The 25,768-nt window shown below is 50.1% G+C and overlaps 1 protein-coding gene and 1 pseudogene across 2 annotated transcripts in view; one reads left to right on the top strand and one right to left on the bottom strand.

Annotated features, from left to right (window-relative positions):
* Rps11-ps6 (ribosomal protein S11, pseudogene 6) lies at window positions 1-4,728 on the top strand (annotated as a pseudogene).
* A 14,421-nt stretch (window positions 4,729-19,149) lies between these two features.
* Window positions 19,150-25,768, bottom strand: part of Ywhag (tyrosine 3-monooxygenase/tryptophan 5-monooxygenase activation protein, gamma) — a 28,361-nt gene continuing 21,742 nt past the window's right edge. The window contains exons 2-3 of one of the 2 annotated variants that reach the window (NM_019376.2): window positions 21,719-22,383; window positions 19,150-19,857 (exon numbers count right to left, since the gene is read on the bottom strand). In NM_019376.2, coding sequence (NP_062249.1) covers window positions 21,727-22,383 — 657 coding nt within the window. In that variant the 3' untranslated portion in view covers window positions 19,150-19,857; window positions 21,719-21,726. Of the gene's footprint in view, window positions 22,384-25,768 lie in introns of both variants that reach the window. The other variant, XM_006249184.5, reaches the window with a different exon arrangement.

The following is a 25,768-nucleotide window of genomic DNA, read 5'->3' as shown; positions in this document are numbered from 1 at the left end:
ATGCAGCCAGGTATGGTAATATAGCTATGTAATCCTGGTATTTAGAAATTAGAGGCAGGAGGATACAGTACTCTGGGCTAGCCTGAGCTACATGGTAAGACCCATCTCAGAAAAGCCCAACCAAGTCTGTTAAGATGGTTTAGCACGGGGTTGGGGATTTAGCTCAGTGGTAGAGCGCTTGCCTAGCAAGTGCAAGGCCCTGGGTTCGGTCCCCAGCTCCGGGAAAAAAGAAAAGAAAAAAAAATAAAAAGATGGTTTAGCACAGAGAGGCTCTTACTGCCAAGCCTGATGACCTGAATCCAATCTCCTCATCCTCCCATACCCCCAAAAGCTGTCCTCTGACCTTCACATGCCCATCATGGTGTCCACATAGACACATCCCAGTGTCCACACACACATACACAGGAGCATACACATTAAGTGAGCAAAAAATAAGAAGAAAAGAAGCCGCCTAGGTTTGCTATGTAGGTCAGTTGGTTGAGTGGCTTGCCATTGCTTGGATTCCACCTGGGTTCCACCCTCAGCACCACATCAACTGGGTGTAACGGCGGATGCCATCCCAGGTAGGAGGTTAGGGAGCTCAATGCCAGCCTCAACTAGAAAGTGAGTTTGAGGCCATTTTGAGCTGTATAAGGCCCTGTCTCGAAAAAGAAAAGACAGGAGCTGTGAGTAATAGTGCACGCCTGCATTCCCAGTGCTGGAAGGCAAAGACCTTGAGTTCAAGAATAGCCTGGAAAGCATAGTGAGGCTCTGAGGAAAATATGAAGAGAAGGGGGAGATGGCTCAGTGGTTAAACACTTGCCTTGCAAGCATGAGGACCAAAGTTCAGACCTCTAGAATCCACACGAATGCCTGAGCTCATCTGTAATCCCAGCCTTGGAAGGTGGAGATCGGGAGCCAGCCATATCCAGTGCTCTGGGTTTGATTAAGCAATGTCTCAGTGAATAAGATAGAAGAGCAGTTGAGAATAATTCTCAGCCTCTCTCTGTCTCAGGCCTCCACATATGCACACAACTACATCACACACTCACACACTCACACACACACACTCACACACTCACACACACTCATATATACTCACACACTTACACACTCACACACTCACATTTACACACTCACACTCTCACACACTCTCACGCACTCACACACTCAAACACACATCACACACTCATACATACATCACACACTCACCACACACACATACATCACACACACTCATCACACTCACACATACATCACACTCACACACACTCACAATACTTACACACACTCACACACACTCATACTTGCACACACTCATACTTACACACTCACACATATATCACACACTCACACACACCACACACACACACACTCACTCACACACACTCACTCACACATACTCATACATACATCACACACACTCACCACACACATATACATCACACACACTCACACACACTCACACACACTCACACACTCACACACTCATACTTACACACTCACACATACATCACACACTCACATACTCATACTTACACACTCACATACATCACACACTCACACACTCATACTTACACACTCACACATACATCACACACTCATGCTTACACACTTACACACACTCACACATACATCACACACACTCACAGACACCACACACACACACACACACACACACACACACACACACACACAGGAAAATGGAAGGGAAATAAGACATAATACAAATCCAAGGAAGCCAACAGTTTTACCTACAAGGTCCCATAACCCCAGGCTTGTAAGCAAGACACACACACCCACATTCTTTCCTAAACCCACAACTCTGCTTTCCCAGGGTCCTTGGGAGGAGTAGCTTGCCACAGAGAGCCATATGGCTGGCACACCCTGTCCCCTGCTACCACTGATTCCCCAACTCTCTCAGCTCTTTGATAATGTCAGTTCCTTTCCTGAGCAGCCCCTGGATCGGAACACCTGGAGCAGGCACAAAACCAGGGCAGGTTCTGGCAGAAAGAATCATTCTGGTCCAGCTGGCAGTACCAGTCGGAGCCTGTCAGTCAGGGCTCTGCCCCACCTTTCCACTGGCCAGGGCTGTTCAGTTCAGGTCCGTCTTGAGATCCTAAACAGCCTCACTTTGTATAAGATTGCTCTCCGCCAGTTGCTGACTTTGTGTGCCCAATCCAGAGCCTGGAGAATCAAGCTGGCTGGGTCGCAGCCTGGATCTGTGGACCAATTGTCTTGGGGTTGGCTTGCAAGGGAGTGACTGCATCAGAGGTGGCTATAGCAAAGCTGCCCTGACGTGCCCTCGGACTGTCTCCTCAGATTAACTCTGCAAAGAGGTACAATTACTCCTACCTAACAACTGGGTACACAGAGGGAAACAACTGGGTACAGCAAATCTCCAAGAAGCGATAGGCTCGCCGGAGGGTGTGGCCAGAGACAGAAAGACAGACTGGCTGGGCTTTAAAGGCAGGACGGCTCAAGAGGAACAGACTCCACAGTTGGAAATGCTAATATATATATAGATATAGATAAATAATTAGTATGAATGCGTATTTTATAGATATAGGTTTTACAGATATTTGACCAAGCCTGCACGTATGTTTGTGCACCACATGCATGCCTGGTGTCTTGGAAGCCAGGAGAGAGCATTGGGTTCCCTGGAACTGGAGAAACCATCATGTAGGTGCTGGAACCCAGATCCTCTGGAAAAATGACAAATACTTTTTTTTTCTTTTTTCTTCCATTTTTTTTTAAAGATTTATTCATTTATTATATATAAGTACACTGTAGCTGTCTTCAGACCCACCAGAAGAGGGCATCGGATCTCTTTACAGATGGTTGTGAGCCACCATGTGGTTGCTGGGAATTGAACTCATGACCTCTGGAAGAGCAGTCGGGTGCTCTTAACCGCTGAGCCATCTCTCCAGCCCTTTTCTTCCATTTTTGAGACAGGGTTTTGCCATGTGGCCTTGGCTATCTGGAACTCACTCTGTAGACCAGGCTGGCCTCGAACTCACAGAGATCCACCTGCCTCTGCCTCTCAAGTGCTAAGCGTGCGCCACCACTGCCAGCTTAGATATAACCCTTAAAATATTTTTAAGTATTTATTTATTTTACTTATATGCACACCGGAAGAGAGAATCAGATCCTATTACAGATGGTTGTGAGCCACCATGTGACCTCCAGAAGAGCATCTCTCCACTGAGCCATCTCTCCAGGCCCTCTTTAAAATACTTTTTACTTAGAACAACTGATGTTTTTCTTTTTTTTCTTTTTTTTTTTCTTTTTTTTGGTTCTTTTTTTCGGAGCTGGGGACCGAACCCAGGGCCTTGTGCTTCCTAGGTAAGCGCTCTACCACTGAGCTAAATCCCCAGCCCCGATGTTTTTCAAATGGACAAGAAGAATTAGTCTTGGGCTGGAGAGATGGCTCAGCGGTTAAGAGAACTGACTGCTCTTCCAGAGATCCTGAGTTCAAATCCCAGCAACCACATGTAAGGAGATCCGATGCCCTCTTCTGGTGTGTCTGAAGACAGCTACAGTGTACTTATATATAATAAATAAATAAATCTTTTTTTAAAAAAAAAGAAGAATTAGTCTCATACAGCACTCCACAATATGCTGTCTCTGGGCGGCAGCCTCCATTCTGATACCTTCCGCTCCTACCAGACTTTATCCAGAGTGTGCTACGGCAGAGATGAAGACTAAGCCAGGATTGGGGTGCAGTGATTAAGTGGTGCATCTCTGTCCCTCCCACGGCTGGAGATGGGGCTTTGAGATGCTTGCAGGACGACGTTGATGCTGTGAGAATTCTGACGCGTTGCCACTTAGCCGGCTCTGCCGTAGTAGCTCTTGGGTCCAGCGCTGTGTTAGGGACACTATCTCTCTTTTTCCTCAGGCTGCCAGAAGGATGATGAGCATTCAGACGGGATGTGCTGCTCCAAAACAGCTCACAATCTTTTTGTTTGTTTGTTTGTTTGTTTGGGTTTTTTTTTTTGTTTTTTTGTTTTTGTTTTTTTGTTTGCTTTTTCCCGGAGCTGAAGACCGAACCCAGGGTCTTGCGCTCGCTAGGCAAGCGCTCTACCACTGAGCTAAATCCCCAAACCCCACAATCTTTCAAAACCAAGATGCGGTTCTGCTGGGAGAAGTCCGCAAGGAGAAACTCCCTCGGAACTATAAGAACATCGGTCTAGGCCTCAAGATGCCCAAGGAGGCCATCGAGGGCATCTACATAGACAAGAAACGCCCCTTCTATGATAATGTCGCCATCGGAGGTCAGATCCAGTCTGGTGTAGTGACCGGACAGATGGAGAGAGGAACATTGTCATCACTCAAACTATCTCTACTACGACGGAAGGACAATGGTGGGGGATGGGACACAGGCGTCTGTCCCCTGTGTCAGGGGTGTACAGATGGGCGACATTGTCACCGTGGGAGAGTGCAGGCTGCTGACCAAGACAGTGAACTTTAGTGTGTTCAAGGTCACCAAGGCCGCTGGCACTGAGAAGCAGTTCCAGTTTTGAGGGGACTCTGGTGACTTCCTGGAACAAATAAAGTTATTTTCCAACTTAAAAAAAAAAAGGAGGGGCTGGAGAGATGGCTCAGCGGTTAAGAGCACCCGACTGCTCTTCCAGAGGTCCTGAGTTCAATTCCCAGCAACCACATGGTGGCTCACAACCATCCCCAATGGGATTCTGGTGTGTCTGAAGACAGCTACAGTGTACTCACATACATAAAATAAATAACTAAATCTTTTTTTTTTTTTTTGGTTCTTTTTTTCGGAGCTGGGGACCGAACCCAGGGCCTTGCGCTTCCTAGGTAAGTGCTCTACCACTGAGCTAAATCCCCAGCCCCTTAACTAAATCTTTAAATGAAAGTGGGCCTAAGGGTTGGGGATTTAGCTCAGTGGTAGCTTGCGCTAGGCAAGCGCAAGGCCCTGGGTTCAGTCCCCACCTCTGAAAAAAAAAAAAAGTGGGCCTAAATACCCAGAAGCACCCCCCTTCTGTTAGATTTGTAGCAAAAAGTAATGCAACTTTTTGTCGAAATAGTGTTTCTTTCTTTCTTTCTTTCTTTCTTTCTTTCTTTCTTTCTTTTTCTTTCTTTTTAAAGATTTATTTATTTATTATATATATAAGTACACTGTAGCTGTCTTCAGACACACCAGAAGAGGGCATCAGATCTCATTACAGATGGATGTTTTAATTTTTTTTTTAAGTTTCACAGAACAGATACTGAGTGAATGACAATTATAAAGGTGCTGGGGGAGGGGAGGGGAGCTCACTCCTCTTGTGTCCCAGAGACTGCCAGTGACACAGCCAAAGGTCATACAGCTATCAAGTAGTCAACTGCCTGTGACTAGGGTCAACAAGTGACAGGGACAAGATTACACCTTGATTTTTCCCTAACTTCATAACTTCTTTTTTTTTTTTCTTTTTTTCGGAGCTGGGGACCGAACCCAGGGCCTTGTACTTGCTAGGCAAGCACTCTACCACTGAGCTAAATCCCCAACCCCACTTCATAACTTCTTAGTAAGTGCATAGTCCAAGGATTTCATTCCTCCCAAGCCAGAACAAGCAATCTCTAATTCAGTCACTTCTGTTAGTCTTTGTCCCCAAATCCTGGCTGGACATCCGAACAGGGAGAGGGGGCTGAAGCCCCAGATGTCAATGAGATCCTGCAGAGATCCCTCAGGGACTCCGTCATATCAGAGAAGGAGAGTTTGTGTCAGGGAGACTCCTCTGGCCTCCCCAGAGTGTGGCATGAGGTCATCTGCTGTTTCTCTTTCCTGTGCCTGGAGTTGGGACTGCTGGGATGTCTCTGTGGCCTCAGAAGACCTTACTTAGCTCCACACAGTGATGTCAGTCACATCAAGGTTTAGAGTCCTAGGGGTGGCAAAAAGGGACAGAGAGCTCAGCTTCTCCAAAAAGCAAAAGAATCCTGCTTGGGGACACCCTAACATCAGCCACACTCTCAAGGGGCTCCTTTATTCAGACAGGCAAGGGACAGAGCAGAGAGCTCTGTAGCTCCTCCCCCGGGTCCACCTCTTCATGAGACCCTGGGAGGCTGGACTCTGGTGCTGCTCCCCACTCAGGCAGGACCAGAGATTGTGTAGGCATTGTGGGCTCCCTTCTTAGGACATTTTGGTCACTGTCGCTGACCCAAATCCACAAGCTGACCCCAAACCACAATGTTTAAATTTTTCTTCAGTCAGCCTGAGCTCCTCCACTTGGGGACCTCAATCCTAGCTACTTCAGGGCTCCTGCACCCCTCATACGCTGTCCACACCACCCCTAGCCCCCAGGACCACATTCTATTTGAAGACCGTATACTAAGTTTCCATAAATTATTCTAGGAGACCTCCAGTTATCATCCCTTTGTGCCCAGGTGGCCTTGAACATCACTACTGAGGATAATCTTGAACTTCTGAGCCTCCTGCCTTCACTTCTCCATTGCTGGGATTATAGGGTTGTAATGCTATGCTTGGTTACTGTCCTGCTAGGAGTAGGACTCCAGGCACACAGCGTACAGTTGGGTGGTGGTGGTATGTTTGTGTGTATGTGTGTGTGTGTATGTTGTCTCTGTGTGTGTGTGTGTGTGTGTGTGTGTGCGCGCGCGCGCGCGCGCGCGTATAGAGGTCACACGACAATTTGTGGAAGTCAGTTCTCTCCTTCTACCATGTGGATTCCAGCCATCTAACTTGGGTTCCTGGGTTCAGCACAAAGTGCCCTTCTTTACCTGAAGTGCCATTTCTCTGCCCCTCCTGCCTGTGTTTTTTGTTCCCTTGTGGGTTTTTTTGTTTTGTTTTGTTTTGTTTTGTTTTTCAAGACTGGGGTTTCTCTAGGTCGCCCTGGCTGTCCTGGAACTCTCTCTGTAGACCAGGTTGGCCTCAAACTCACTGAGATCCTCCTGCCTCTACCTCCAAAGTGCTGAGGTTAAAGGTGTGTGCCACCATCACGCAGCATCACTCACAGTAAAATTTAACGAACATCCCTCAAAACCTCCAGGCTGGAAAGATGTTCTTTGGGCTCCACCTTTCTCCCCAACTTAAGCTTCAGAGGCAGGTGACTGGACATGATGGGACCTGGTTCCTTGATGCCACCCACCTCTCCTCCCTGGGCCCCTCAAGAGGAAAGAGAGCCCTGCTCAGTCTTCATAGAGAGAGATCCCAGTCCTTTCCCCTGCTCCCTAATAGTCCCCTGATGGTCGAACCCACAGAGATCCGCCTTCCTCTGCATCCCCAATGCTGGGATTAAAGGCATGCACCATCCCCACACCTGACAGCCCTGTGTTTTCCTATTCATTTCTTCTCCTCTGGGCCCAGCATCCTACCACTGTCCAAGTCTGTGCTCTTGGCAGGGCAGATGAAGGAAACAGCTCAAAAGAGGCATCGTGGAAAACTGAGGCTCAGTTGAGAGAGCATTTATCTTGCAAGCGCAAAGCCCTAGGATCCATGCCTTGTGAGCCCCAACACTGCATAGACCGAGTGTCCCAGCACTCACGAGGTGGAGGCAGGAGGATCAAAGGTTAAAAGGTCATCCTTCAGCTACAGAGTTTGGAGCCAGCCTGGGCTACATGGGACCCCATTTCAACAAGTCCTTTGGCATTCCCCCCAAATACATCATATACATATGCATATACATATGCATATGCATATACATATACATATACATACCCATATACATATACATACACACACACACATATATATATATTTCTGCTGGACTCAACAAACCGAGCTGAACTTGAAGTCCAGATAAGTCGCCAGACTTTCTCGAGGTTACCTAGCCAGCAGTGTTCAGGGCAGAGTAGGATTCCTGAAGCCACTCTGTATCTATCCTGTCACGGTTTAAATAGGAAAGGTCCCCGATAGATAAATGTGTTTAAGCACTTGGTCTCCAGCAGGTGGCGCTATTTTGGCAACTTTTAGGAGGGGGAAGTTCGCTAGAGCAGATGACTTCCCACACTCCACCCCCACCCCAATGCCCAACCAGGCCTACCCTGAGTTCAGTTTTCTGACCTCTGATTGTCCTTGCAAAAGACAGAAATCGGGCTTGGGGATTTAGCTCAGTGGTAGAGCGCTTGCCTAGTAAGCGCAAGGCCCTGGGTTCGGTCCCCAGCTTCGGGGGGGGGGGGGGGGGGAAGAAATCGAGCCAGTTGGAGCCTATATGGACCTCCCCTCTAAGTCCCTCCCTCCCTCCTCCTTGGCCCCACTTGGTTCCCTGGACCTCTTCTGAACTGTTGTTTATCTCGCTCAGTCCGTTTCTGAATTCTATCCACTTATTTAACTCTAGCCCACACTGTCCCAGCTCCGGATATCAAAATCCCTCTTTTTTGTTGTTGTTGTTGTTGTTGTTGTTGTTGTTGTTGTTGTTGTTGTTGTTGTTTGCTTGTTTATTAGACTTTTAAAAACGAATAGACTTGACTTAACGGATAGGCAGGCAGGCAGGCAGGCAGACAGACAGACAGACAGACAGACAGGTTAGATAAATGATAGATAAAATCTCGTGTAGCCCAGGCTGGCCTCCAATTTGTTATATAGCGGGAGTATGACCTCAAACTACTGATCCTCCTGCTTCCACCTGCTGAGTTCGGGAGTTACAAGTTTCGTCACCGTCCCTGATTCTGCTGCGCTAAAGATGGAAGCTTCCTCTCTGTGTGTCTGCTCATCTGCAGGGATTACAGGTCTGTGCCACTATAAAGCCCAATCGACTCCGGTTTTGAAGCTCCGGGGGGGGGGGGGGGGGGGGGGCGGGGCTAAACTCCAATTCCAGGAGGAAAACCACAAAGTCCACTCAGCAAACATCCTATGGCAACCCGCCCCGCCCCGGCCCCGCCCCGGCCCCGCCCCGGCCCCGCCCCGGCCCCGCCCCGGCCCCGCCCCGGCCCCGGCCCCGCCCCGGCAGCCAGTCAGGCTACAACAACCGGGTCAAGGTACACACAGATAACCTAAGACATAAAAAGGCAGAAAAAGATAACCTACCCATCCTGCTTGTCAGGCGGCCTTGCCCCTGTGTTTGGTTCTTGCAGATTACACTAGAAAGACAGTTTTGTTTTGTTTTTTTTAAAATATTAACTTGCTGACCCTTATAGAAATTCCCCGTTTGCTGTGTCCACAATAAATACCCCACACCCGGAGCTCTCACTTCTGACCCACTACGACGGTGATGGCGAGAGTCCTTGCTCTCGAACTTGTGATAAAGACCCTTCTGTGTTTACACCAGAATCGGCTCCTCGGTGGACTTTGGGGTCCCCGAGACTTGAGCACAACACTACCTTTTCAGAAGCAAGCACCCTTTTCATCCCCTTGAAGACCACGGTAATCTTGAACCTTGCTGGTATCTGGATTCGAGGGGCACAGTGAAGAAACCAGAATTCCCACTCTGTGGGTAAAAGGGGGGAAGATTTCTCCAAGTCCCAAGGAGAGGGGGAAATCTTCATGGCTACAAGAGAGTGGGAGGAAGGGAGCTTGTGAGCTGGGGGCAGGGAGCTTTGAAGTGGATAACTAGTTTTGTTGGGTAGGGACTGGGAGATCCTGTAGGCTCCCATGGATCTTGATAGCTGACAGATACTACAGGCCTGTGTTAATGGAAGAGTCACACTTCCTAGTCCTTGCATCCCATAGTATTCATGCAGGTTGAATTTTCAGCAGGGGTCCTGAAGCCCCAGGCCAATGGCATCAGGGGAGAAACAAGTGGGCTCTGGATGTCAAGTCTTTGATCCTCAGAATGCTTCAGGGCTGAACCAGGCAGGAAGCCCACCTTTCCCAAACTTTGAGACCTCACCCATATCCCTAGCACCCTGCTATGAGACGTCCCCTGGGCACTCTCCCAGACACCCTACCATACCCAAGGGTTCTCTGACCAACTTCTAAGCTCTATCAGACTAGAAAAGACATAGGGTAAGAGGCCCAGTTGTATAGGCAGACTGTGCGGTTTCTGGATGCTGACACTGCCTTCTGGCCTCCACATACAGGTCTGCACCCACGTGGGAGCAAAACAGGAGTGGGTTGGGGATGAGGGAAGAGAAAAAGAGAGGGAGGGAGGGAGAAAGGGAAGAGAAGGAGAAAGAGAGAGATCTTTGAGGGTGCTCTGGGCTCGTCTTCTCTGCTCTTAGCCTGTCTCCAAGCTACTGAAATGTCCCTACTGTGGAACTGACCAATGCTCGGGCCTCTTGACTGCTAGTCCATTCTGCTATCGCAGGTCTAGCAGCCACATCTGGATCAGGCCTTTGTTCCCGGTGCACCTTTCAGATAGGAATTGTTCGTGACTGTGTTCAGTTCTCTTCAGAGACCACACCCGCTAGCTGTCAATCATCCAGTAGCAAGCCTGGGCCACTAAGAGGCAGCAGAGGACCATTCATAGCATCTGGGCTCAGATCTCCAAGACTGGGCCATTTTTTGTGTAAATTTTAAATATTTATTCATTCATTTATTTATTTACTTAATTTTATTTTTAGAAAGGGTTTCTCTTGGCTGTCCTGGAACTCATTCTGTAGACCAGACTGGCCTCGAACTCAGAGATTCCCCTTGCCTCTGCCTCCAGGGTGCTGGGATTAAAGGCATGTGCCACACTACCATGCAGTACGTATTCTTTTTTTTCTTTTTTCTTTTTTTCGGAGCTGGGGACCGAACCCAGGGCCTTGCTCTTGCTAGGCAAGCGCTCTACCACTGAGCTAAATCCCCAACCCCGCAGTCAGTGCTCTTAACCACTGAGCCGTCTCTCCAGCCCTTTTTAGGGCCTTTTAGAAAATAATGTCCTTACTTACTTATGTATTTTGTGGGGTGGGGGCTATGCTTATGCTGTGAGTATGGGGGTCGGAGGATGAGTTTCGGGCGTTATTTTTCTCCTTCTACCCTGGCTAGTCTTATGGCTAGCCTCAACTCCCTCCATAAGATCCGACTGTAAGGCATTTCCTTAATTAGTGATTGATGGGGGAAGGTCAGCTCACGGTGGGTGGCGCCATCCCTGGGCTGGCGTTCTTGGGTTCTATAAGAAAGCAGGCTGAGAAAGCTAAGAGGAGCAAGCCAGTAAGCAGCACCCTCCAAGGCCTCTACATCAGCTCCTGCCTCCAGGTTCCTGCCCTGACGTCCCTCGGTGATGACCCCTGACGTCCCTCGATGATGACTAGCAGTACTGAAGTGTAACCAGGGTGAGCCCTTTCCTTGCTTTTTGTTGTCGCTCAGGTTCTTTGGGGGTGTGGTATCGAGATAGGGTTTCTCTGTAGAGCCTCTGATTCCCACATTCTAGAATTAAAGGCACGCACCACCACTGCCCAGCTCCCTTAAAAAACAACAACAACAACAACAAAAAACATTTAAAATAGCATCTGTGTGCGTTTGTACAGATACATGCATGCAGAGGCCTTCAGGGGCCAGAAGGGGGCGCTGGAGTTACAGGTAATCATGAGCTCAAACGGTAGGCACTGGGAACTAAACTTTACTATAGCCACTCAAGCTTTTAACTACTGAATCATTCAGCTTCCACCAGACCCTCCCTGTTTGTTTGTTTGTTTGTTTGTTTGTTTGTTTGTTTGTTTGTTTGTGACAGGGTTTCTCAATATAATCCTGACTGTCCTGGAACTCACTCTGTAAATCAGGCTGGCCTCGAACTCAGAGATCCACCTCTTCTGCCTTCCCTGTGCTGGGATTAAAGGCGTTCATCACCACACCCAGCTGCCCCTCCCCCCCTTTAAAACCAGGGTCTCCTGCAGCACAGTCTTGAGCTAGCAGTGTACCTGAGATCTTGTATTTTCCTACCTCCATTATTACAGACATGTGTCACAGTAGACGTCTGTGGTGATATGGATGGAACCAAAGGCTTTCTGATTACTACGCAAGCACTAGGTGCCTTGAACTCCTGATCCTCCTGCCTCGGCCTCCCAAATGCTGGGATTAGAAATGTAAATGAACAGATGCTGCCACACTCAGCTTCCTGTATCATTTTTGTGGTGCTGGAGATTGAACCCAGGGCTTTGAGCACATCAGCGTGTGTGCGCTGCAACTGTGCCAATTCTCTGTGCAACAGCAGGGAGCCAGTGAGTATCAGGCATTTGTTTGGTTCTACAGCATTGGAGATGGAACACTTAGTCATGCTAGGTGCGTATGCTAATCACTAAACTGCCCCCAGTCCCTCCCTGGGGGATTCTAGGCAGGGGCTCTACCACTGAGCCACGCCCCCAGCCCCTCCCTGGAGGATTCTAGGCAGGGGCTCTACCACTGAGCCATACCCCCAGCCCCTCACTAGGGGATTCTAGGCAGGTGCTCTACCACTGAGCCACGCCCCCAGCCCCTCACTGGGGGATTCCAGGCAGGGGCTCTACCACTGAGCCACGCCCCCAGCCCCTCACTAGGGGATTCTAGGCAGGTGCTCTACCACTGAGCCACGCCCCCAGCCCGTCACTGGGGGATTCTAGGCAGGGGCTCTACCACTGAGCCACGCCCCCAGCCCCTCACTAGGGGATTCTAGGCAGGTGCTCTACCACTGAGCCACGCCCCCAGCCCCTCACTGGGGGATTCTAGGCAGGGGCTCTACCACTGAGCCACGCCCCCAGCCCCTCATTGGGGGATTCTAGGCAGGGGCTCTACCACCGAGCCACGCCCCCAGCCCCTCACTAGGGGATTCTAGGCAGGTGCTCTACCACTGAGCCATGCCCCCAGCCCCTCACTGGGGGATTCTAGGCAGGGGCTCTACCACTGAGCCACGCCCCCAGCCCCTCACTGGGGGATTCTAGGCAGGGGCTCCACCACTGAGCCATGCACCCAGCCCCTCACTGGGGGATTCTAGGCAGGGCTCTACCACTGAGCCATGCCCCCAGCCCCTCATTGGGAGATTCTAGACAGGGGCTCTACCACAGAGCCACGCCCCTAGCCCCTCACTGGGGGATTCTAGGCAGGGGCTCTACCACTGAGCCACGCCCTCTGCTTCTCTCTGGGGGACTCTAGACAAGTGCTGTACCACCCCAGTCACACAATCTGCTCCTCACTGGGGGATTCTAGGCAAGAGGTCTACTTACTACTGAGGTCATCTAATCCCTTTTCCTATCCAATTTATTTTGAGACAGGCTCTCATCGACTTAAATTTGCCATCCTCCTGGCTCAGCAAACCCATATACCAATCTCACCCCTAAATTTGGGATTAGAAACCTGAGCCATGAGGTGTAGCTTGCTAGGTGTGTGTGTGTGTGTGTGTGTGTGTGTGTGTGTGTGTGTGTGTATGTGTGTGTGTGTGTGTATTTAGTTGTTTGTTTGATTTTTTGAGACAGGGTTTCTCTGTGTAACACTGGCTGTCCTGGAATTCATTCTGTAAGCAGGCTGGCCTCAAACTCGGAGATCTGCCTGCCTCTCTCCTGAGTGCTGCAATTTAAGGCCTGTACCACCAACACCCTGCTGTCTTTATGAAGTAGATAGGCTAAATGTTATGCCCCGAGTACTTAGGACACAGTGAAATGTGAATTCAAATCCTGATTTTATTTCCCTGACAGAAGATGGGACATAGCTGAATGACAGAACAAAACTGATCTTTGAGCCAATGAGGTGGCTTCGTGAGCAAAGGAACCCGTTCCAAGTCTTAGGAGAGACCTGAGTTTGATATCTGAGACCCACATGATGGAAGGCGAGAACTCCCTCACACACGTGTAAACACACAGCTTCTTCTATGTAACTGTCTATGTAGCTGTCCTGGAATTCGCTACGTAGACCAGTCAGGCCTTGAACTCACTGACATTGGCCTGCCACTGCCTTTTGAATGCTAGGATAAATGCTGTGCACCCCCACACCTAGCCTCGTCTCGCTAATTCTAGGTTAGAAAATGACAAGGGAGGGGCGACACTGTTTTCTCCTTCTGACCTTGTTGCAAGCTGATTCGTAACTGGCCGCCATTCATTTGAAACTGTAAATATCTGGCCAGAGCTGGCCAGGTCGGCTGGGGGCCTTGAATGCTAGAGAGAGAAAGGACTGGCTTCTAAGTCCTTAGAATTCCAACTGTGTAGCCCATGTCTATCAAAGAGCACTATCAAGGGGCCCGAGTGCGAGGGGATGAAACTTGGCATTAGAAATCCACCTCTGGGCTCTCCCAGAGTATGTGGACTTGAGCTCAAAGAGGCTGAGCCACGATTTCCCAATTAAGGACACAGGAACAATGTAGATATCTTGGGATCGTTTCCGGAAGGTAATCTGGACATGAGGAACTGCAGCAAGCTTAAGAGGACAGAGAGTGGGTCACTGACTCTATGGCAACCCTGACGGCAAGGACCACCTGGAGCCTGATGCACCATCCTCTAAGGTCACCTCCTTCCAAGGACAATCCCCGTGGAGGTTATTGCGCCCTCAAAAAAACCCAAAGCAGATTATTCCGTAAGGACTACAAAGGCAGAGACAAAGCGGAGAGAACAGAGCTCAGAAGCTAGGATAAGCTCCGCATTAGCGGCGAGCTCAGCAGGAGGATTCCAATGCAGGGATGCGAGACCCAGCAACAGGCCGGCCATTGGCCCAGAGGCAAGATGCTGGCTTGTGATTGGCTCTTGCCACGCGCCGGGTAGAAGGCAATCTTCTTGCCCGGCAAGGCGGGGCTGAGCCGCGGCCCCGCCTAGTTCACAGCCGGGTACCTGGGTAGTCCGCAATGGCCAGGGTAGGGGAGTGGTCACTCGGATGCCTGACTCTCCTGTGGGCACACACAGGCAGCACAATTCTTTTTCTTAAGTCCAGGAGTTTGGGGGAGGGGAACACGCAGAAACCGGGGATTGGAGATCTCAGATGGGCCGGCCTTGAGGTCGCTACTGCCATCAGGGTCTGGGCTCTGGGTACCCGCACTAACTGGGTCAGCTGCAGAACCTGCAGTGCCCACCAGGGGGAGGCAGAGGACGTCGGTGCTGGAGTCCCTGGGGGTTATGGGGAATAGATCCCAGACTTGGGCCAGGAAGACTCCTGAATCCCAGCAACCCCATTCCCCATTCTTGTACTCAGCCTCATTCCATTTTGCAATCAGGTAATAGTTCAGGGTCAAGCCAGTTAACGCTGTAGCTTCCTTCGCCTTTTTTTTTTTTTTTTTTTTTAAGACAAGGTCTAACTGGATAACCCTGACTTCGAACTCACAACACTGCTGCCTCTTTGGAGTTCTATACTCCGGAGTCTGGCAAAACGTTTTTGTTTTGTTGGGTTTTTTTTTTGAGACCCAGTCTCATGCAGCCCAGGCTAGTCTCAAATTTATAGAAGCTGGCCTTGAACCCCAGAAATGCTGTTATTTTTATATCTCGTCTCTCAGCATCCTCCCCCACTTTTAACTTTTCTTTCCTCTTTTTGAGACTGGTTTCATGCAATTCAAGCAAGTCTTGAACATTACCTTGCAACTTTAAAAAAGATTTTGTGTAGGTGTTGTGTACACAGGCATAAGCAGGGGCCCAAAAAGGGTGTTAGGATATCTTCAACCGCTTTCCACCTATTCCTGAGCCAGGGTTTTTTCCTGAACCTGAGATGTGGATTTCCTCAGATACACTGGAAGCCAGCAAGCACCAGTTGATGGCCCTTTGGAGCACAGGTCGCCTGGCTTGCCAAGTGGGCGCTGGGTCTGTGAAAGCACAGCTTTCTCTCAGCTCCAGCCTTCAACCTTGAACTGAACCTCCAGTCTCCATGAGTGCTAGGATATCAAGTGTGCCCCTCTACACCTGGTACGTGCTGTCCAAGTGTGCCCCTCTACACCTGGTGTGTGCTGTCCAGCTGTGCTCCACTACACCTGGTGTGTGCTGTCCAGGTGTGCCCCTCTACACCCGGTGTGTGCTGTTCAGGTGTGCACCACTACACCTGGTGTGTGCTGTTCAGGTGTGCCCCTCTGCACCTGGTGTGTGCTGTCCAGGTGTGCACCACTGCACCTGGTGTGTGCTGTCCAGATGTGCTCCACCACGTGCACACCTGGTGGTCTTGATGAAAGTCACATGCATAGGTTATGTTTGGGTTTTTTTTCAAGACAGGCTTTCTCGGTGTAGCCCTGGCTGTCCTGGAACTGGCTCTGTGGACCAGGCTGGCCTTGACCTCAAAGATCCACCTGCTTCTGCCTCCCAAGGGCTGGAACTACAGGTGTGCGCCACACCTGGCCCTATTTCGTGTATGTTAAGCAAGCACTTTACCAATGGAGCCACCTCCCATGTTCTGTTACTTTACTCTCACCCAGCTTCATTTCCTCCGTTACCACTGGTCTATCAGTCTTTGTCCAGTGCCTTTACTTGGGAGGCAGACATTGTGAGTTCCAGGCCAGCATGGTCTACAAGTTCTTTTTAAATTAATACACCACATACATCAATAGTATGGCTTCTCTAGCTTCTGCCCCACAATGGGGTATGTCATGGTGGGGATCTGGACACTTAGAATATTACTATTCAAAGACTGACTTACAGTGCTCATAATCAGAACAGGCTGGATCCTCAGATGGGCTTACCCAGCTGTTAGCTGCTCAATCTGTCTTGCCTCTAGTCTCCCGATTGACTCGTTTCACTCTTCCATTACCTTCCCCCCACCTTACAACACCCAGACCGAGACTGGAGGAACAGCAATGTTTCCAGCAGTCAGGTTTTGCAGGAAGAGAATCTTCAACTCCCAGGAACACCCCTTCCACACACAGACCCCCTTTTGAGGCAGGGTTTCTCTGTGTGTGTGGCCCTGGCAGTTCTGGACCCACCCTGTAGACCAGGCTAGCCTCAAACTGAAGAGTGCTAAGATTAAAGGCAATCTTTGCCACCACTCCCTGGCTGGCAAAACCCCCTTTAACCAATATGGGGAAAGTACCTTCAGAAAGCACTATTGCTCCTGTGGAACCCAAAGTTCCCCCACTAACTAAAGTACTACCAACCAAGGCTAGGGTGATCCCCTGGCTGTGGGGGATACTCAGCCAGACAGCACTTGTCAAACATTCCCTGGTGATCGGCTGGGGCGGAGGCAAGAAACTCAACGGAAGAGTGGTTCTTAAGAGAGGTTCATTGGGTCCCATCCTGAGAACCCAAACGTAAGAAAACTCAACCACCATTAAGATCCCCTTGCGAAAACCCAGCTATCCGTGAGACTGAAGTGGGGTCTTGAAATGTCTAAGTGGGGGGATCCAGTCACAGCCATCACAGCGGGAGAGAACAGAAGTGGTCAGCTTCCCCTGATGCAGACTACAGATGAGAGTGTCTTCCCTTTCCTGCTCAGAGGACCCTTGTGAACATTGAGTGCTACACTGTCTCCAGCCTTGTCTTTGGGGGCAGGACACCTCGCCCGTTGTGAAGCAAGCACAGGTGGGAAAAGCAGAGCAGAAATGGAGCCATCCAATCTGAGTCTGAGGGAAGAAACCTGGTGCGTTTGCTGGGTGCTGGCAATTTCCAGAGCTGTAGTTTGGGTCTTGACAGTGTAGGTAAGGGGCTCCACTGCTTAAGACCTGGACAAAACCAGAGCGAGCAAAATCTTCAGCTATTGGGCTAGGTGTGGTAACCACCTGTAATCTCGGGAATCGGGAGGTGGAAGCAGGAACAGTTTGAGGCCAGCCTGGGCTACATAAGCCTCATCTCTGTCTCACAAAGCAGTCTGGCTTCTTTTGTGTGCTGGCAGGTGGGGACTGGATGGGTTTCTTTGAAGCAGGATCTTACCATGTAGCCCTGGCTGACTGTGCACCCAGAGACCTGCCTGTCATTGCTTGAGATTTAAGTCAGGGCACCCCCACCTCCAGCTGTTTGGTTTTGTTGGTGAGTCAGGGCCTCTCTAGCCCAGTAGTTCTCAATCTGTGATCAGGACCCCTTGGGGTTGCATAACTGTAGCAAAATCAGTTATTTAGTGCCAATGAAAATAATTTTATGTCTGGTGGTCACAACATGAGGAAATTAAAGGGTCGCAGCATAAGGGACATTTAGAACCACAGTCCTAGCCCTAGTTGGCTTTCCCCTAAGTCCCACTGTCTTTTGCTTGTGTGATGTGTACCAGCTTCCCTGTCCTGCCAACAGATATCCCCGTTTATCACAAGACCACATTTGTGGCTCTTCAGATTTAACTGCAGGCTGCCACAGCAGGGCTGGAAAAATGACAGAGGCAGGCCCACTAGGCAAGCTGTCTGTCGTACCTCCGCGTTCCGACTAATCTGGTTACTGAATGTCAACTCCCAGAAATAGAGACCGCTGTTACCAGGTTGGTTTTCGGAGACCGTTTCCCCAGGCTTGCTCGGAGGCCCAGACTGCCATTCTTGGCCACCCGATCACCCTGTGAGTCAACATGCAGGCTCAGCTGACCGGTGTCAAGGCCAATGCATGTGGTAATCACGCATAAATAGAGTAGGGAAACAGCAATAGCAGGAGTGTATGTCCTCGCAGGGAGAGCCTACAGGAGCCCACCCCCAAAGTTCTTGGATGGAGATATTCTCGGATAGGGAGGGGTCCCAAGTACATGGGCGGGTCACTCTGCTAGCACCACACCCAACTCCTGCCCACCACCTTCTCTGTATTGCCTTTACTTTCCGGTTCTTGAAGGGTTCTTGAAGACAGGCTCTCCCTATGTTGGTTGCCCAGCCTGGCTTTGAACTCGACGCCTTACTTTAGCATCCAGGGGGCTACTATGTGCCTCTTTGTTATTAGTACACTCTTTCTGGACCCCCACCAGACAGGGTCTCTCTGTGTAACCCTGGCAGGCTGTAATTCAGGAAGCTCAGGTAGCAGCCTTATCTTTCTGCTTACTCCACCCTACACGGGCCACTGAGCCTAGCTAGTAGCTAGCCCCTGCCGCCCGGCCTCCACTCTTCGGCCCACCCATACCTCCTAAGGGAAACGTCAACAGAACCAGCACAAGGGGTGATGATGTGTGAAGGACCTGAGTGCAGATGACCCTCGAGTCTTGAGTCAATCATCTCACCGTAGAATAATGTAAGCTGGCCTTGAATTTGTGATCCTCCTGCCTCAAATACAAGTGTAAAACCACCACACGCAACTCGCTCTATCCACCGCCCACACACACACACACTGCTGGGACGTCAAACCTAGTTCTCCCACCTGCTAGACAAGCCGTGTTCCTGAGCTACACCCCCGCCTGTGATTGTATGCACTGCCGAGCCCCCACACCACCGCCCAGCCTCATTCCCGAGTGGAGGTGGAGGACACCCACCTCCAATCAAAATTTCAAAAACAAAGCAGTTAAACTCTATTAAATGAAGCTAGGCAGCACCGACATCAGATCTGTAAGTTTATTTTGCTCAATGTACGACGGCTACATAATGACTCACATTCATGAATATTCCATCACTGAGGAAACTGCTAAGAATGGTCCGTGTGCGAAATAATTCCTTAGCGAAACACGGAGTTGGGGGGGAAAAAATCACTTGATTAGACCTTAAAAATAGTTTCACTGCATAACATGACAAGAAAGCACAGAGGTGCGTTCAGAGAACGTCCGCGGCGTTCTCCAACACTGTAATAGTTATAATTTCACCATGACAAACACCAGACATTAAGAGTAAGCTAACACTGGTGTTTCTTTTGTCCCCTCCCCCCGAAAACAAAATAGAGAACTGCATGTCACTATAGCAACATCCAAAACAGATCAATTTGTTACAACCACTATTTTTGGTAAAGCAAACTTTACCCCTGAAAGGAAAAAATTAAATTAAAAAAAAAAAGTTTAAAAAGATTTTGAAGTCTTAAGTTTTGTTGTCATAGGAATACATAACGCCTACAGTGTAAGGTAATAAATGTCAGCTACCGTATAGAAATACAACACCAGCATGCACAATACTGTATCAATAGGTGGGGCAACCGCGGCAACGGAGACAGCATCAGAGGCAGGTGCGCTTCTCAACAGTAAGGGAAGGAGAAGGAACCATCCACGCTCACGTCAGGTCTCCCGCTCTCCCTCTTCAGTTCTACCCTCACATGACTTTTCTAGAACACAGCAAAGGTCAAGGCTGAAATTTAAAGAGAAACTAGGTTTTGCAATTCCAGTAGGTCATTTCCAAACAGTACAAGCGGGACAGACATGCTCACTGCCGACATGGAGACAAACCAACCGGGTGAAGCCCAACCCCTCTGTCCATGGCTCTGGTGGCCAAGCTTCCTCCGCTGCGGTCTTCCGTGGGCCTCGGTTAGTGGGTGTTTGCACACCAGCATGAGGAGGGGCCTCTGAGGGAGGGCATGCTAGGACTGTGCAGAGGGGCGTCATTCTTCTACAGCCACGTCACCAGCATCCTGTTAAGCGTACTCAACTTAAGTGGGAGCTTGGTTTCAGTATAAGATAAAGTGGCTGCTGGGCCTCTGAAGACAAGTAAAGCAAGTCTAGGGTGCTGCCATCTTGGGAAGCCATGAGAGCATGGGTTCTCCAGGAGACAAACTGCACACTCTGCATGCAACAGGGCACGTTTATGGGAAGATTTATCCACAGTGAGAATGAGGGACCAAGGGCTGAGACGGACCATGTAGGGCATAGCAGCACAGCTTCCTTCAATGTCACGTGTGCAGTGATCTCGTGAGAAGCCAATCTCCATCAACTACGATTTCATTCAGAAAGGAAAACCAGGAAAGCTTAGGTCAGACAGGGGTGAGCAGCGCCTCCTGCTGAACCTCGGTACCCTCCACTGAGCACTTGGGGAAGGAGTGCTGGGGGTTGGAGGGGTGGCAGGGACAACTGGTTTAGGACCAGAACTGCCTCTTCCCAGTGGTTTCCTGTTGGCTCAGCTGCTGGCACCGGATGTTCCAAGTCTCGTTAACCTCCCACCTCTGCAATCTAGCCCGACACCTAGATACCTGCGTGCTGCTAGCACGGGGTACGGGCAGACTCAAGTGCAGAGAAACATTCAAGCGGCAGTGACACTGAGGATGGAGCCCTGGCTGCTGAGAGCAGGAGTCTCTGATAATGACATACAGACCTGAATTTTCTCTGTTTTCTCTGTGTGTGTGTGGTACTTAACGGTTTCTATTTTTGTGATGGGCTTGCCTTAGAGAGTAAAGAAGAACCGAGAAGAAAAAAAAAAAAAGTATTCCCCAACAGCCACCTGCCAAGCGCCCATCAACCAAAACCTCCGGGAAGCTGACTCTCCCCATGACGAGAGCTGATGGACAGCCAGACCGACCTGGACACAGACGTAAAGCCGACTGACAAAGGAAAACTCAGAACCAATGGCTTGGTGTCATGTATGGCTGTCGTGTAGAAATACTGTAAACTACAATTTAGTGTTAATACTGTCAACCCATCAGAGACTTCTAAGTACAGGGCCACGTCTGACTCGTCAATAAAGGTTGTGCCTTCCACTCTAAGCCTGTCCACTTGGGTAATTTAGACTCTAACTTCTCTGGTATACACCCCGGGGAAAGAAAGGAGAAAAGAGAAAAAGAAAACAGCAGAGCCACAGAGAGAAAACAGCCACGGAACTGAAGACGAGGGCGTGTGGACAGAAGAATCCTTACTGGAACCACAGAACGCACTGAACGAGAGGGCCATCCATCCGGTCTTTCTGCTTAGAACCCTACCGTCTAGCAATAAGTTAAACTAAAGGCAGACAGCTCCACTTGCACGACCTGCACAACAGTCCCGGCGCCTGTGAGGCTGCTACTCCGATACCAGCATAGCTAGCCTGACTTTCCACTAGTGGTATTTTGGCAAAAATGTCAAAGAGGCAATCAAAGACAGGACAGTCGTGGGTTTCTCCCTGGGAAGGTCAGCCCTCCCTTTCCCTCCCCCACCCGACCCCCAACTCATGGGAAAAAATAAAGACTGCAGTAGTAGCATCAGCGTGCGCTGCCAGTCCACCTGGGGCCTTAGTTGTTGCCTTCGCCGCCGTCGTCGTCTTGCTGGTCGCTCGTCCAGAGCGTTAGGTTGTCTCGGAGCAGCTGCATGATCAGAGTGGAGTCCTTGTAGGAGTCCTCGTTCAGAGTGTCGAGCTCGGCGATGGCGTCATCGAAGGCGGTCTTGGCCAGGTGGCAGGCTTGCTCTGGGGCGTTCTGGATCTCGTAGTAGAAAACGGAGTAGTTGAGCGCCAGGCCCAGCCGGATGGGGTGGGTGGGCTGCATGTGCTCCTTGCTGATCTCGTGGGCTTCGCTGTAGGCCTTCTCGGACGACTCCACCACGGTCGCCCTTTTCTCCCCAGTGGCCACTTCGGCCAGGTAGCGGTAATAGTCCCCTTTCATCTTCAGGTAGAACACCTTGCTCTCGTACTGGGTCTCGCTGCAGTTCTTGATCAGGTAGTTGTCCAGCAGGCTCAGCACGTCCTGGCACACGGCCTCCAGCTCCTTCTCAATCTTTTCCCGGTAGGCTCGGACCATCTCTATCTTCTTCTCGTTGCCATCCGCAGACGTCTTCTGCTCGATGCTGCTGATGACCCTCCAGGAGGAGCGGCGAGCCCCAACCACGTTCTTGTAGGCCACCGACAGGAGGTTCCGTTCCTCGTTGGACAGTGGTTCATTCAGCTCTGTCACCTGGAGGAGGAAGGACGGAGCAACGTTACAACAGATGCTGATAATGAGCAAAGCATCCTTACACCAACCCACAACAGGGCCGTCAGCCATCGAGGCCTTAGCAGGCAGAAAGACAGACCGAGACCGCACTTGCACTGCCTCGGAGGAAGGGGAGTGACAGAAGGAGGAGCACAGGGGGCTTCCATAGTAGTAAGCACCAATGTTCTCCATGGAAGGACAGCCAGCCTGGCATGTAACATGGACACCAGGCAATCTTAGCACAAGATGGTTACGTTCTCAGGAAGGGAACAAGCTTTCTCAACCTGACCGGTGCCCTTATTTGAGTCATGGTTCCTTTGGGAAAGAATGAGTCACCCTTAAGTTGACTTTTGAGCAGAAAGGAAGTTTTTCTACTCCTATGCTAACGACAAACAGATGACACACCACAGAAAGGACACTGGGCGATTGGGCCAGGCAGGACGGCTCAGAGGGTCAAGTTGCCTATTGGAAAGCCTCAACGCAGGTCTGACCCTGGGATCTATAGTGGCCAGAGCGCTGATTCTCAAGTTGCCCAACCTCCCTGTACCATATACCCCAACACGTGTAGATAAACGGGATGAAGAATTTAAAATGAACTGGAGAAGCCAGGAGGTTGGTGGCGTACACCTTTAAAGCCCATACCTCAGAAGCAAAGGCAGGTGATCTGTGTGTGTGAGGTCACTGGCTGCTCTTCCAGAGGACATGGGGTTCACACTTCCTAGCACCCGCATGGTGGTTCACAGCCCTCTGTTAACTGTACAAGTCCAGGGGATCTGATGCCCTCTTCTGGCCTCTGCAGGTACCAGGCACATGTGGTGCACAGACACATGTAGGTAAAACACCCATAGACACGATATCTGAGTTTGAAGCCAGTCTGTCTACTTTACATAGGGAACTCAAGGACAGTCAGAGCTACACAGAGATGCTATCTCAAAAGACCGAAAAAGAAGAAAGAAGAAAAGGAAAAGTAAGACCAACAACTTAAGATTTGGACCACTGTGGAATCTTAGCAGACTAGGGACACAAATTTAACACCATCTGACGGCTGACAGTTCTCAGGGCTGGGGCTGCAGATAAACGGTAGAAGGCGATTTCCAACTTGCTGCACTGAGAAAAACAAGGGACAAGTATGGCCGCCCCTTAGTGCTGGAGACAGAACCCAGGGCCTCATATGCACCATATACCTTGCCCTGAGCCCAGTACCTGAAATTAACCCCTGGCCGTCTTATTCCCAGTGAACAGCAAGAGTTAAGAATGAGACTCGAGCTCCATTGGGACTACAAGCAGCAGAAAGACGAGGAAGCCTGCAGCTGTAATGCTGTCACCACCCTGTGCCCACACCACCTGACTGGACATAGGCTGATGTCCCTGCTGCCGTACACATGATCAAAGGCAGTACTTCATCTTTGACTCTCAGGTCACACTGGTTTGCTCCCCATGACTTCCTCAGCCTACATTTTTATACCACCCAAGACCACCAGTCTGGAGTTGGTACCACCCACAGTGGGCTGGGCCTCACCTCTTCCCACACATTACTAATCAAGAAAAAACATCTCTACACAGCTTTGCCCACAGCCTGTGTCAAGCAAGTTGACAAGGAGAAAAGAAAATAAAAAACAAAACAAATCACACACAAACAAACCAAAAAGCAAAACCTGGCCTTAGTCCCACTCCTGCTTTAGCCTCCCTGCTGGTGGACTGTTAAGTGAGGACCAATCTGCCTTACTCTTCTTGCAGAGTCCTGAGGCCTTTCGGTCAGCACAAAAATCTCAGAAGACAATAGACTGTTGGGTGACCATAGGAGCAAGCCACTGCATTCCTCTGGGCTTTGACTGCTGTATCTGTGTGGCTCCACCACTACTTTTTAGGTGACGTTAGGGATCAAACCCAGGGCCTCTGGCATCTAGCCTGGCCCTCTACCCATTGAGCTGTATTCCAACTGACTACCATACCTGTAAGAAACCACATTTCTGCACGTTCATGGGTATCTTTAGGTGTTTGAGACCAATGCTTTTTCCCCTGAGACAAGACACTGTCTTACTACAATGTGGCCCTGGCTGACCTAGAGCACATCTGTCTGCCTCTGGCTCTGACATGGTGGGATTAAAGGCTTGAGCCACTGTGTAGTGCTTAATGCACGATGAGGTATCTGCTTCAAGTATGGAAAGATGTCTCTGAGGAAGCCGAACAGTCTTCAGCACCAGCACTCCCCACAAAGCCTCTGCATTCCTGATCAACAACCACCTCCACGATGTCTTCCTGAGGGACCGACTCTTTGCATTCCCTCCATGAACCTCGCCCGCAGCCTGAGGGGAGCAGCCTGAGGGGAGCTAACACCCCGAAGGTCAGGCACTGGCCGGCTCACAGGTCTCTGCAGACACTGAAGTCCTGCTGTGGTGCAACCCAACGCCTGTCTCCGCCAGAAGAGCTCAAGTGCCCACGGCCATGCAGATCTAGTTCTGGCCTTTGGCCTAAATCATGCTGTCCTTCTTTCAAGAGCTGGGCGCTATTTAAAGCTCCAGTGACCTCACCAGCACAGCACACTGAGGGCTCTGCTCTGGCTGCAGAGCCCAGAAGAGCAGCGGGTGCTTGTAGAGAGTTTGTCTCCTTGTGGCCAGCTGCAACATGGAGGTTGTGTAAGGCTAACGGCAACCTTTAGTTAGAGTAACTCAGCCACATCTGGAACATTCTCCATGTTCTCTGCCAATAAAAACTAAGTTAGAGGGAAAACCTTAAGCTCTAAGTCTGCTCAAAGAAAGGAAGGAGTCAGGTGGACAAACCCACCATCTGAGCCACGAGGAGGCAAAGGAAGGACAGAAGTCCAAGGTCTGCCTGAGCAGGTTAAATAGAGACCAGCCCGGAAAACTTGGAGGGATCCTGTACCAAAATAAAAAAGACAGAGTCCTGGGGACATGGATCAGTGGGAAGGGCTTGCCTAGCATCCCAGGATCAAAACCAATTTCTTTCCCCTTAAGTCAGCTAGCTGGGCATGGTGGCACACACCTTTAATCCCAGCACTGGAAAGGCAGAAGCAGGGGGAGTTCTGAGTTCCAGGACAGCCATCTCAAAAACATAAATAAATAAAATAAAACAAAACAGAACAAACCCCTCCCCCAAAGCCAAAAAATGTGTTAGCTGGACGTGATGTTGACTGGAAGCAGCGGGAGAATCTCTGAGTTCAAGGACAGCTAGGTTTATAAATCAAGTTTCAGGACAACCGGAGTTACACAGAGAGACCCTGCTGTAATTTCAGAACAACTGAAGTCAGCACTGGAGACAGCTCAGCAATGAGGAGCCCCTTTCCTTCCCACTAGCCTCAGGTTTGGTTCCCAGAACCCATACGACAGTTCACTGCCTTCCTTCTACA

This window comes from Rattus norvegicus, chromosome 12 (assembly GCF_036323735.1).
Source record: "Rattus norvegicus strain BN/NHsdMcwi chromosome 12, GRCr8, whole genome shotgun sequence".
NCBI lineage: Eukaryota > Metazoa > Chordata > Mammalia > Rodentia > Muridae > Rattus > Rattus norvegicus.
This window is presented reverse-complemented; position numbering and strand designations above follow the sequence as displayed.